This window comes from Rattus norvegicus, chromosome 10, assembly GCF_036323735.1.
Source record: "Rattus norvegicus strain BN/NHsdMcwi chromosome 10, GRCr8, whole genome shotgun sequence".
In the NCBI taxonomy this organism is placed as follows: Eukaryota; Metazoa; Chordata; class Mammalia; order Rodentia; family Muridae; genus Rattus; species Rattus norvegicus.
Genome location: NC_086028.1, coordinates 86,224,239 through 86,238,184, shown reverse-complemented (window position 1 = coordinate 86,238,184; position 13,946 = coordinate 86,224,239). Strand labels below are relative to the sequence as shown.

General features: G+C 46.3%; 1 protein-coding gene across 6 annotated transcripts in view; it reads left to right on the top strand.

Annotated features, from left to right (window-relative positions):
• Stat5b (signal transducer and activator of transcription 5B) overlaps window positions 1–13,946 on the top strand; it is a 71,031-nt gene that overhangs the window by 37,994 nt on the left and 19,091 nt on the right. For 4 of the 6 annotated variants that reach the window (XM_039085258.1, XM_039085259.2, XM_039085257.2 and 1 more), the window contains 4 exons: window positions 4,768–4,905; window positions 8,583–8,739; window positions 11,227–11,316; window positions 12,786–12,960. In XM_039085258.1, coding sequence (XP_038941186.1) covers window positions 4,778–4,905; window positions 8,583–8,739; window positions 11,227–11,316; window positions 12,786–12,960 — 550 coding nt within the window. In that variant the 5' untranslated portion in view covers window positions 4,768–4,777. The remainder of the gene's footprint in view (window positions 1–4,767; window positions 4,906–8,582; window positions 8,740–11,226; window positions 11,317–12,785; window positions 12,961–13,946) is intronic. The other 2 variants (XM_039085256.2, XM_039085260.2) reach the window with 2 other exon arrangements.

Genomic DNA, 13,946 nt, shown 5'->3' with positions numbered 1-13,946 from the left:
TTTTTGTTTTGTTTTGTTTTGTTTTTTGTTTTTTGGGGTTTTTTTTGTTTTTTTGTTTTTTTGTTTTTTTTGAGAGACAAAGTATCATCTTGTAAACCAGAACTGGCCTTAACCTTGGCTTGTTTACCAAGGTTAAGGAATGACAGGTGTATACCACCACACTGAGCTGTTCCTCCCTTAAAGCAGTAATAAACTCCAGAAATATGCTTGGCCAACAGGACATGTGAAAGATTTATGTACTTGTTCATTTAGCATATCGGTTCTCTACCTGTGTAGGTCACAACCCTTTGGGGTTTGAATGACCTTACCACTGGGTCATCTAAGACCATCGGAAAACACAGATACTTACATTATGGTTCGTAACAGCAAAATTACAGTTGTGAAGTAGCGATGAAATAATTTTATAGTTGGGGGTCACCATGGCATGAGGAATTGTATTAAAGGGTTGTAGCATTAGGAAGGGTGAGAACCATGGATTTAACAAATATTTGTTTGCTGCTCTCTGTGCTGAGCTGCTACACACACACTTTGGGGACAGGGCAGTATGACATGTCCTCTTCTATTGGGATTCAGTGGGAAACGATAAATTAAAACAAAAGAAGGGGCTGGGGATTTAGCTCAGTGGTAGAGCGCTTACCTAGGAAGCGCAAGGCCCTGGGTTTGGTCCCCAGCTCCGAAAAAAAGAACCAAAAAAAAAAAAAAAGATAGAAAAAGAAAACTAGACAGAAAAAAGACAGGCCTGTGTGATGAAAGGGAGACCACCCATATAGAGTCACCGGAGTTAAACAGAGTTGATGAGCTAATTTAAGATATTTCCTTCTGGGTTGGGAATTTAGCTCAGTGGTAGAGCGCTTGCCTAGCAAGCACAAGGCCCTGGGTTCGGTCCCCAGCTCTGAAAAAAAGAAAAGGAAAAAAAAAAAAAAGAGAGAGATGTTTCCTTCTACACCATAGAATTCCATACTGGTGTTGTGTTCCATTATAACTTTGAAAAGAGCTGATTTGGGGCTGGAGAGATGGCTCAGCTGTTAAGAGCACTGGCTGCTCTTCCAGAGGACCTGGGTTGGATTCCCAGCACCCACAACCACAGCTCACAACCATCTGGAACTCCAGGTCCAGGAGATCTGGCGCCCTCTTCTGGCCTCCATGGGCACTGCACACCTGTGGTCCACAGACCTACATGCAGGCAAACACCCACACATATTAAATAAATAGATAGGGAAAAAATGTATCTTAAAAAAGGAAAGAGCTGGCACGTTCAATTTCATTTGCTCACATTTGTGTACTTAAGCAACAACAACAGGACAGTACTGCTCATTGCCAAGCACTGTTGTAGATAAAGTCACCGTGTGTTTAAGATGGCTTCCCCTTCCTTAATGAATACGATGTGTGCCAGGGCAGTGGCACAGAGAGAGTGGACGACAGAGTGAGCCCAGAACCTTCCCACCATGTTCCTTCTTCTGTCCTGAGTCAGTTCAGCAGGTGAATTTGCAGACACAAGAGATTTTAGTGTCTGTTGGAATCATTCAAATTTTCATTAAGGGAGCTATGACGAGGTCCTACTTCTGTCTTGTTCTAGGGCTGAGTGTGTGGCTGTGTATATGTGGCTCTGAGTATGTGTGTGTGTGTGTGTGTGTGTGTGTGTGTGTGTGTGTGTGTGTGTGTACACTTATGGAGGCTTGAGCTATTTACCTTTTAATTTTATTTTTGAGACGGGGTCTCACTATGTAGTCCTGGCTAGCCCGTTACTTGCTATATAGACCAGGCTGACCCCAAACTCATGAACAGCCACCTACCTCTGCCTGTGACCATGCCACCATACCCAGCTCCCTCCCACTCTGTCTTTTGAGAGAGTGTCTAAGTCAGACTGACTGGCCGATGAGCCTCAGAGACCCACCTGTCTCCCCCCGCCCCAGCTCTGAGATTACAAGTATACACCATTCTGCCTGGCTTTTTACCCGGATTCTAGGCTTTGAAGTTGGGTCCTCAATGCTTGCAAGGCAAACACTGGCTGAGCCATCTTCCTAGCCGAGTCTGTCTTTATTTGTTCTCATGTTATTTATGTTGATTTTGCATGTATGAATGTTCTGTACACATGTATGTTTGTGCACTATGTGGGTTCGCAGTGCCCTTGGAGGCCAGAGGAGTGCATCAGAGCCCCTGAAGCTGGGGTTACAGATGGTTGTGAGCCATCAACTGGGTGCTGGGAGACAAACCCAGGTCCTTCTCAAGAGCAACAGTGCTCTTAACCACTGAGCCATCTCTCCAGCACCCCTTCCTTGTTCTTAACTAAGAAAGACTGCTTACCTGAACCCCAGCTCTTCACTCTTCTGTCAGGCCCCCCACATACTTAAATCTCCAGTTTCTTCCACTCCCAATCTCTTTGCCTTTCCTCTACAATCATGAGCTGGTGGTCCTGGTCTGATTTGGAGACCTCCCTGAAACACCGTCTTCCACATGTCTGACTAGGAAGCAGAACTGCTCTCCCGTCCCAGTTTTCCTCTTGGTGAACCCACACCCACTGAACTCCGCTATACTGGAAAATCTCACTGTTGTCTCAGCCCTAAAGCCTGAAAGCCCCAAGTTAAACCATCCAAGTATCCTATGGCAGCCCACACATCTAAAATAGGTAACCGGCACCCAGCCCGCACCTCACTGCTGACTAACTGACTTGTCCCATAAATAGCTCAGTGTTACTCGATCAGACAGCCACTGCTCACAGAGAGGGATCTTTGTTTCCTGGCACACATGTGCCGTCTCTGGTCGTCAACACAACCCAGGTCCAGTGCACTGGACCATGGCTGTAGCATAGTCCTTAGGAGAACTGTGCAAATCAGTAGCTCAGTCACTTTCAGATTGGATTCAAGATGCCCAGAAAGCAGTGTTAGAGCAAGTCTGGTTTCAAGGTCTTCCTCCTATTAACGTAGCTTCTCCAGTCTGGGGAATCCCAGGTCTCTGCCAAATGGACTCAGGTCTGTCAGAAAAGGTTCCTAGTAGTTTCAGAAAGCCTTTGTTTGTTTATCTGAGTACACTGTAGCTGTCTTCAAACACACCAGATCCCATTACAGATGGTTGTGAGCCACCATGAACTCAGGACTTCAGTGCTCTTAACTGCTGAGCCATCTCTCCAGCCCCCAGAAAGCCATTTTCTTTTTTTTGTTGTTGTTGTTGTTTTGTTTGTTTGTTTTTTGTTTTTTGTTTTTTTTCCGGACCTGAGGACCGAACCCAGGGCCTTTCATTTGCTAGGCAAGCACTCTACCACTGAGCTAAATCCTCAACCCCAGAAAGCCATTTTCTAAAGTGTGCTTCTGTTGGTGCAGCTTGTTTTGGTTTTGATGTTGTTTAAGAAAGGGTCACAGGAAGCCCAAGTTGGCCTTGAACTCTTGATCCTCCTGCCTTCATGTCCTGAGTTCAGGGATTATAGGCTTTACCACAATAGCTCATTAAAAAAAAAAAAAGTCTCACGGTTGCTGAGACTACTGGCTCAAGCCTGTGATCTTAGGTTAAATTAGAAGACAGCAAGTTCAGTGGGCCATGGTGGTGCACGCCTTTAATCCCAGCACTCAGGAGGTAGAGGTAGGCAGATCTCTGAGTTTGAGGACAACCAGGACTACAAAGAGAAATCCTGTCTCAAAAAAACAAAACGACAACAACAAAACCAAATAAATGAATTAAAATTTAAAAATGAAAAGTTTAGGGCCAGCCTGGGCTATAGAGTGAATACATAGTCAGCCTAGACAACTAACTTAGTGAAACACTCTCTCCAAATAAAAAGTCCAGAAGAGGCCTGGAATATAGGTCAGCTGTGGAGCTCTTCTTGCCTGGCATGACCCAGGTCATAGGTTCAATCTCCATTATAAAAGGAGAGCAACGAGAAACCCGACCGCTAACCATTGCAACACCACAGTCCATTCTCCTAGTCAACACATACTGTTTCTGCCTTGGACTGTGTGTGGGTGTCGTAAATCAAACATTGTTCTACAGATTCCATAGCAGTAACTCCAACGGTGAACTTGGCCAGATAAGTCTCTGCTCTGTGTTAAGAGCGCGGCTGCTAAGCTCACTGTGAGAACATGCAGGCCTCGCTCTGTCCCGAGTCTCGTCTGTCTTTCTGATCCCGTTCAAAGGGTAGCGTCTTCCATTTCACAAAGCCCAAATACCAAACCTAAAGTTATTGTTCAGATCGCTACACTGATCATTCATGGTGCCCGTTTGAAACGATGCTATAACCCCGTGGCGGTTTCCAGCGAAAGCAAAGACCGGGTCTAGGATATCGAAACTGTTCACGGCTCCTTCCCTAAGGCTGGTTTTTCTGGTTCCGCCTTTTGCGCCACAATAGTCAATGTTTCATAGATCCGTCTGGGGCCCTTCCCACGGCCATGCTGGGTGTCTGCATTTTAAAAACACGATAAAGCTTGAAGTCAGTTCAAGAATATTGATCGGGGCAGGTGTGATGGTTCAGTGGGTAAAGGCAGTTACTGAGCAACCTGGCAACCTGCGTTTGATCCCTAGAACCTACCTAAAGATGCAGGGAAAGAAACGACTCCACAAAACCATCCTCTGACCTCCACACATCCACTGCGGCACGTCTGTGCCCGCACGAAACCACACACAGTAATAAAAGGAAAAGAAATGTTTACAGACTTGACCTATACTGTACCAAAAGGAGAGAGAACATTCACTCTTAAAACCTGTGCATATTTACTTCAGTGGCTTTGAAGGGGACGGAGACTAGAAACAAACAAATAAATCAAGGCCTTTGTTTAACAGGTTGTAAGCCATGGCAATGTGGATACAGGCTCAGCAGCTCCAGGGCGATGCCCTTCATCAGATGCAGGCCTTGTACGGCCAGCATTTCCCCATCGAGGTGCGACATTATTTATCCCAGTGGATCGAAAGTCAAGCCTGGTAGGTAAAGAGTTTCTATGTCATCTTTTGGGAAGCACAAGGACATTGAACTTGGATGAGAAAAAATGTTATAGCTAAGACTTTAAAAGTTGTGAGTAACCTAGGCTTCGTGGTCCCCACCTCTAACACTCATGGTCCTAGCTGAGGCAGAAGGAAAAGGAGGAGGTGGGGGATGGGGGGGAGCTGTGTGTTGGGCTGGATGAGTAAGCTCAGTGGTAAAGTACAGGCATGAGGCATCAAGGCTCTGGATTCAGCCCTTAGGTCCCATCTCCAAGAAAAGTTGTTTGAAAATCTTCATGCAACACACACACACACACACACACACACACACACACACACACACACACACACATGCTCCTCTTAGATTCAGGGAGATGAAATAATTTTGGAACTTTTAATTTTTGTTTTTTTTTTAATTAAGAATATATGTGTGTGTCTGTATATGGATGTATACACGAGGGCAGGTACCCTCGGAGGCCAGAAAACAGCTGGAGCTGGAGTTCCAAGGGGTTTTGAACCACCCAATGTGGCTGTTGGGATCTGAACTCAGGTAGAGCAGGAAGCCCTCCGAACCACACAGCCATCTCTCCAGCCTCTCAGCTTGCCTTGTTTGGTTTGGTTTGGCTTGGCTTGTTTTTTGTTTTTTGTTTGGTTTTGTTTTTTTGTTTTTTGGGTTTTTTTTTTTGTTTTTGTTTTGTTTTGGGGTTTTTTTTGTTGTTTGTTTGTTTGAGACAAGGTCTCTCACTGTGGCCTTGGCTGTCCTGGAACTCGAAAGTTCTGGGATTAAACGCAAGAATCATGCCTGGCTTTTTTTCCCCAAGGTAAAATTTCACCGTGTAGTTATGCATGGCCTGCATGCATTATATAGACCAGCCTAGTCTTAGGCTCGAGATCAGCCTTTGCCTCCCATGCGCTGAAATTTATATCTTATAAATCAGATGTTTAACATACTAATTTAATAATCAGAACATTCGTGGCTCTTTGTTTTCTTCTTTTTCTGAAACAAGGCCTCACACTATGTAGGCCTGGCTGTCCCGGAATTCACTCAGTAGACTAGGCTAGCCTTGAACTCACAGAGATCCGGCTCCCTCTGCCTCCCAAGTGCTGGGATGAAAGGCCCGTGTCATTACACCTGGCTTGAAACATTCGTGTTTTAAATTCATATTTACATATACAAACGAAAATACTCTAAAATATCAACAACGAGGCAAGATAGCTCAGTGAGTTTAAAAAAAAAAAAAACTAGCCACCAACCCTGATATTCTGAATTTCAATGTCAGAATCAACATGGTAGACAAAACTGACACCTCCACACTGCAATGTGGCATCCACATTGAGACATACACAGACACAAACTAAATGGCTTTTTTTTTTCCTTTTTAAATACGAATAGTGGGGGTTGGGGATTTAGCTCAGTGGTAGAGCGCTTGCCTAGGAACCGCAAGGCCCTGGGTTTGGTCCCCAGCTCCAAAAAAAAAAAAAAATACGAATAATGATTACCTCTCAGTGTTGACTTAGCCAACATCTTTATTTCCTAAATTATGAATTATGTACCTGAGCTTTAAAATTGTTAGATCAGTATAACACAGGCCAGTAGTAACGTATCTTACTTTGCAGTGCCATGGCAAACTTGCAGCTCACACAGGACATCTATACCAAGGAGCTGCTGCCTCCTCAGCTCTGCCACATCCTCACCGGCCCGCCGTGTGCCCTGCAGTGCTCAGGGCAGGGCGCTTGCCCGTCAGCCCCAGTCTGTCAGTCAGCGTGACACATTCATTAGACTAGACAGCCTTTTACCCGGGTGGTGGGGCTACAGCTCTGGTGCTGCTGGGAGGAGGCTGTCTATATCCGCTGGAGATGAGGCCGTACAGTAATTATAGCAGTTTGTTAGCCAGGCTCCATTCAGAAACAAGCCTGCCGAAGGAAGGCAATTTTTCTGGGCAATTAAAAAAAAAAAAATCCCAGCTTCATATAATTAAGAGGGGGAAAAAAAAAACCCTGGCTAAATAGGAGAATGTCAAACAGTCAAACACACCTAGGTTGGTCCTTTCCCTTTCTCTTTCCTTTTTTTTTTTCTGTTTCAACGATTTGGGGGACTTCGGAAAACATTAATAAGAAGTTCTGTTGATTTACAATTTCACTCGGAGACCAGAGATAAGGATGCTGATCAGCTGTAGAGCATTCGTCCAGCTCGACAGACCTGGCTCAATTCCAAGAGAGAACAAAAGACCGTTTTCATTTATTTGAGCACAATAACGCAATGCCTGTGATTCCAGCTACTCAGGAAGCTGAGGCAGGGGAATTACTTAAGCCTAGGAACTCAAGACAGTCCTAGGCAAGTGGGCTTTCATCTAGCAGGTCTCCCGAGTGGTCTACTTACTGACCAAGCTCTGCAAAATGTGGGGTGATGTTAAGGAGAACCTGCATTTTAGATAGTGTCCTTCCATGAAGAAATAGAGATACCAACAAAGAGTTTCCAGTTCTTCGTACTGAAGCTGTCGCGAAGTCTTCTGTCGTAGGCAATGGTTGAGTTGGAATTGAGAACCAGACTGCTGAGTTCTATCTCAAAGACTGGATCCTCTCAGCGGCGGGCTCCCAGTCAGAACCGGAGGGCAAGGCAGCGCCTTCAGCCCTTCCAGCCTTCCACTTAGTACATATTTTATTCAACACATAGAGTATACAGTTCTAAAAGCCGGTTTTGTCACTGCCCTCTCCAGACACAGGTCGGGTGGTCTCTGGTGACCCAGTCTCAGGGCTTTGGTGTGCTTCTGCCTGGCCGTTTGCCACCAGTCACTCGCTAACTACAGGGATTTGTGGGTGGCTGTCTTTTAGCTGCCGCTGGCTCTCTTCCCTGGCTGCGGACCTGGTCAGCAGTAATTAGATATTATTTCAGCCTGACAGCTGTTTGGTTTGTCAGCGCGCTAAGTCACTTAAGTATTACCCAGCAACAATTGTTGCCTAACTTGTAGACCAAAAAAAAAAAAAAAATTTAAAAAGACAAAAGAAAGAAGATAAGGAGGAAGTAGACCCAATCCCTGTCACCAGCTGAAGAGCTCTGAATGACGCGAGGTCCGTGGACTGATTTCTCGCCTTCACCAGATGAGCCAGTGCTCCTTCCAAGCCCCGTATCTGCAATGGCGACAGACAATTCTCACGGGTGTCAATACTTGTAGGCACCTTCTGCCTTGATGCCTCCTTTCCAGGGTTCCTGAGGAAGGGCAGTGACTGGGGGCCTGGAACCAGTCAAGGGTGGAAAGGCGATGCAGAACTGTCTTGACCTCGTGCCCCATACACCCTGGAGATAAGAGCATAAACTGGAAGTTAGCAGACCCCTTTTCCCTTCAGAGTACACAAAGAAGCCTTCCCCCTTCATTCCTAGGAAGGGGCGGGTTATTACCAGAGTCAGTCGGTAAAGGGAAGTGGGAGGGGTGGGAGGTTGGAGAAAGAGATATAAAGTTCACCTAAGATAATTAAGAGTCAGGCCTTGTAGACATTTAGCCACCTTATGCCGGGGTATCCCTTAACTCGTGAACACAGAAGAGATTATGTCTCGGACCCACACAATGGCTCATACCTACAGTCCCAGCACCCACAAAACAAGTGTAGTGTGTAAAGGCTGCATGTGTACAGGCTCCTGTGCATGTATGTATACAGATTGTGTAATTTTTTTCCCCTAGGGACTCAATAGATCTTGATAATCCACAGGAGAACATTAAGGCCACCCAGCTCCTGGAGGGCCTGGTGCAGGAGCTGCAGAAGAAGGCAGAACACCAGGTGGGGGAAGATGGGTTTTTGCTGAAGATCAAGCTGGGGCACTATGCCACGCAGCTCCAGGTGGGTGCGAATGCTGGCCACGGCTAGGCCCTGCCCCTTCGAGGGCTTTTTCATTTATTTTTCTGAAGACACGTGTTCTGATCTTTAACCCAGCATCGTAGAATTGTGTGTTCCGTGCACATGGTTCTGATTGGCTTTGTGGTTGTGGCTGTTACCTTCTTTGAGACAAGAGTGTCACCGTGGGGCTGGAGAGTTGGTTCTGTGGTTAAGAGTGCTTCCTGCTTGTCTCAGGGTTATTATTGATGAAACACTGTGAACGTAAGCGAATTGAGGAGAAGGTTTATATGGCTTACATTCCATATCACCGTTTGTCATCGGAGGAAGTCGAGATAGGAACCCAAGCAAAGCAGGAACCTGGTGGCAGGAGCTGATGCAGAGGCCATGGAGGGATGCTGCTTACTGGCTTGCTCCCTCCCCATTGCTTGCTCTGCTTGCTCTCTTATAGTTCCCAGAACTACCAGGGGTGGTCCCACCCACAATGGCCTCTGCCCTCCCACATCAATCCCTAATTAACAAAATGCCTACAACCCAATCCTATTTTTTAAAAAAAAATTTTCTCCATTGGGGTGCCCTCCTCTGGTGATTCTAGCTTGGGTCAGGTTGACACAAAACCAGCCAGTACCCGTGTAGAGGACCGGGGTTCAATTCTCAGCACCCACATCAGGAGACTCTCAGTTACTTGTAACTCCAGCTCCCGGGGATTGAACCCCTTCTTCTGACCTCTACATGCATTTGCCCACAAGTGGCATACAGACACACAGACACATAAATCAAAATAGAAAATAATCTTTATTAAAAAGAAAGGAAAAGCTTCGCTATTTAGGCCAGATTGGCCACAAACTGGAAATCCTCCTGCATCAGTACCACTCCACCCCCAGTGTGGGCTGCAGGTGAGCACCACTCCCAGCCATGATTTTTACTCTCTCTTTTAACTTCTTATTTCAAAATAATTTTTGAATTTGCACAAAGTTGCAGCAGTGGGACAACAAGCCCCCTACATATGCTCAGGTCCATTTATGTTATCTCTCGCACATTCCTCTCTCTTTCCCTACACACACGCGCACTCACACACACACACACACACACACACACACACACATAATACACACATGTACACCATGTACATATACTCGCACACACACATACTCACACAATATACACACACATACACACATACTCACACAATACACATACACCATGTATACATACACATACATTCACACACATACACACATTCTCACACAATACACACACATATACACATACACATAAACAGACAAACACACACACACATACTCATACAGTACACACACATACACACACACACTATTTTTAGTTGAGAGTAAGTTACGAGCATTCTCTCTCTCCCCTGAGTATCTCGGCGTGAATGTTCTAAGAACAATAACTTCCCTTACACGGTCACAATACAGTTATCAAGTTACTGTGTTTAACGTTCACACTAACTCTTGCTTACTCTTCTGTCTCTATTATCCGCTTGTCAACTGACTCACAGTGTCCTGTAGGGTATTCTCCTCCCTCCAGTTCACGGTCCAGTCCAAGAGTACATATGATATCTAGTTAGTATATCTCTTTAATATTTTTTTTTGGTTGTTTTTTTTTTCGGAGCTGGGGACCGAACCCAGGGCCTTGCGCTTCCTAGGCAAGCACTCTACCACTGAGCTAAATCCCCTCTTTAATATTTTATTTGCTTTGGTTTCAGTTTTGTGATTTGTCTGCTTTTGAGATAAGGCCTCGTAGCCCATGCTAGTCTTGAACTTTAAGCGACCATCTTATCCCAGCTAGTCTGCCCATCTTTTCCTGTTCTTTAACCTAACAACATTCATTTTGCAACCTTATTTTGACTTTGACATTAACATTTTTAAATAATCACTTATTTCCTGGCTTTTAATACTTTTACCTTTTTGTTTTAAACGTTGGGAATGTGCACATGAGTGTAGTGCCCTCAGGGAGCAGAAGAGGGCATCATATCCCCTGGAGCTAGAATTACAGATAGTTGTGAGCTGACGTGGGTGCTGGGAATTGAACTCTGGTCTTCTGTAATAAGGTAGGGTCTCACCATGTTGTCTAAGCTGGTCTCAAACTCTAAATAACTTGTGTTGCCCTCCGGGATGCCCCGTCCAGAGAAAGGTGTCCATCTTCTCTCTGTGTGACAGTAATTCTGACTGTAACTGACAGGAAATTTCAGAGTCCTGTGTCTTGTCTGCTGTGGCCTTTTAGAAACTTTCCCGTTGCCAAGAATGTTGCTGTAGTGCTTTTGGCGTTAAGATTCAGAGAGCAAAGCAGCCTCACCTTCTCACTGTAATTGCATTTTCCACTGTGTTTTTCTCTCGCTCCCGCCCACACGGGGAGCAGCGCCACCCATGACTCCACCATTACCGCATCTCTGTCATGAGTGCTCCCTGTCCTGAGTCGGGTTAACCCACAACACAGTGGAGCAAAGTGATGTCTGCTGTTGTCCTCTTTCAGAACACGTATGACCGCTGCCCCATGGAGCTGGTGCGCTGTATCCGGCACATTCTATACAATGAACAGAGGCTGGTCCGAGAAGCCAACAACGTGAGTGTGCCCATGGGTGTGGAAGAGGAGCTAGGGACTCCTTCTTGATCCATTTCTCTTTGGACCCCACTTTGTCAAGGTGACCCAATATGCACTAGTGTCTTAGTTGGGGTTTTACTGCTCTGAACATGGTGAACAGACACCATGACCAAAGCAACTCTTTTTTTTTTTTTTTAAGACTTACTTATTTATATGAGTACACTCTCATTCTCTTCAGACACACCAGAAGAGGGCATCGGATCCCATTATAGATGGTTGTGAGCCATCATGTGGTTGCTGGGAATTGAACTCAGGACCTCTGGAAGAGCAGTCAGTGCTCTCAACCACTGAGCCATCTCTCCAGCCCAACCAAGGCAACTCTTATAAGAACATTTAATTGGGGCTGGCTTACAGGTTCAAAGGAAGGAACGTGGCAGCATCCAGGCAGACATGGTTCAGGAGGAGCTGAGAGTTCTACATCTTCATCTGAAGGCTGCTAGCAGAATACTGACTTCCAGGCAGCTAGGGTGAAGGTCTTAATCCCACGCCCACAGTAACACACCTCCTCCAACCTGGCCACACCTCCTCCAACCTGGCCACACCTACTCCAACCTGGCCACACCTACTCCAACAGAGTCACACCTCCTCCAACCTGGCCACACCTACTCCAACCTGGCCACACCTCCTCCAACAGAGTCACACCTCCAAATAGTGCCAGTCCCTGGGCCGAGCATACACATACCATTACAACAGGGGTCTCTCTTTAGGGAGCTGATCTTAGCTTTCTAACTTAAGTGAGGTTACAACCGCAGAGTAAGATGAACACGTCAAACTAATTTAACCCCAAGCAAATCATTTTCATATTGAAGCATGCTCGCAGTCTAGGGAGATGACTTAGTTGAAATTTCTTCATGGTGTCTGGGTTGGCTGCTGAAGGAGTGGGTCAAACTTAGTCACTTAAACAGCCAGATCCACAGGGGCCTTGTGCACGCCTCCCCCATAACGTCCTCCGAGGGGCTTCAGACGCCTTCGGAAGCCTTCGGGTGTGGCTTCATCCATGGTAGAAGCAAATGACTTCATCACCAGACTGCCTTGAGATACAGACCATGTATTATTCCCAATGTGTCCCCAACGAAGTCACAGTCATGGCATTGGGTCAATGAGTGAATATGGAATCAGGGTTATAATCATCAAGCAGAAGACCCAAGTGACCACTGGGGTATATGGAGTTCTAGTTTCTCAAAGAAATGGGCGCAACCTCTGTGATACGCTCTAGTGGAGGCCAGAGCTGAAACAGAAGTTTTTACTGTGAAGAAACCCTGTCAGGGCACCCGTCCCCACACACTTCCCATTCTATCCCGATTCTCACACGTGGCATTTGTGACTTCTTCTGACCTCAAATTTAACTTCTGGTGTCTTACCTTCACCTGAGGGTTAAGACCGAAGACTTCCTCTCATCCTCCCACCCTGGATCTCCCATTTGTTCCCAGGGAAGCTCTCCGGCTGGAAGTCTTGCTGACGCCATGTCCCAGAAGCACCTTCAGATCAACCAAACGTTTGAGGAGCTGCGTCTGATCACACAGGACACGGAGAGCGAGCTGAAGAAGCTGCAGCAGACCCAAGAGTACTTCATCATCCAGTACCAGGAGAGCCTGCGGATCCAAGGTGAGGCTGCCAGTGGGATCCTCGGCGCTATGAGGGTGGGAGTGAGGTCTGGGAGCAAGCTCTGAGGAAATGGAAGAGAACCTGGCTCCAGTCTGAGCCTTGCCTTTGTCTGAGTAGAACGGAACCGTTCACACCGGAGAAGGAGCTGGGCAGCTTAGGGAGAGAACGTAGCACCCGACACGGAGAGTGTGCGGTCTCACTCAGGTTTCCTGTTCTCATGAAGTTTGAGGTTGCTGTAGAAGGTGCTTCCTTTTAAGGTTTAAAAGGTCCAGGGGCTGGAAAGGTGGCTCAGCAGTGAAAAGCACTGGCTGTTCCTCCAGAGGCCCTGAGTTCAATTCCCAGCACCCCCATGGCAGCTCACAGCCATCTGTGACTGTAATCCCACAGCGGCCAGCGCCCTCTGGTGGTGTATATACATGCAAACAAAACACCCATGTACATAAGTAAATACATCTTTCCCAGGCATGGCGGCACACATCTTTAATCCCAGCCCTTGGCAGGCAGGGGAAGAAAGAAGGATGACAGAGGAAGGAAGGCAGAGAAGGAAGACTCTGTGAGTCTGAGAACAGCCTGGACTACAAAGAGAGTTCTAGGACAGTTCCAGGACAGCCATGGCTATTCCACAGAGAAACCCTGTCTCCAAAAACAAATAAAATTAAGCATCTATAGATTGATAAATAGCTTATAGAGGATATAACCTAATTGTATAAAAGAGAGTAAGCATTCCTTACAGTAATTGTTTGTTTGTTTGTTTGTTTGTTTGTTTGTTTTAGACAAGGTTCCGTTGCATAATAGCCTTGGGTGTCCTGGGATTCACTCTGTAGACCAGGCTACCCTTGAACTCAGAGACCCACCTGCCTCTGCCTCCTGACTGCTGGTATCAAAGGCGTGGGCCAACACGACCTGCCCTAGTGTGAGCAGTTTATGAATGCAGTCTTGACGAAGTGATAGGTGGGAAGTGCATCCCATATAGGAGCTCGGGTGTA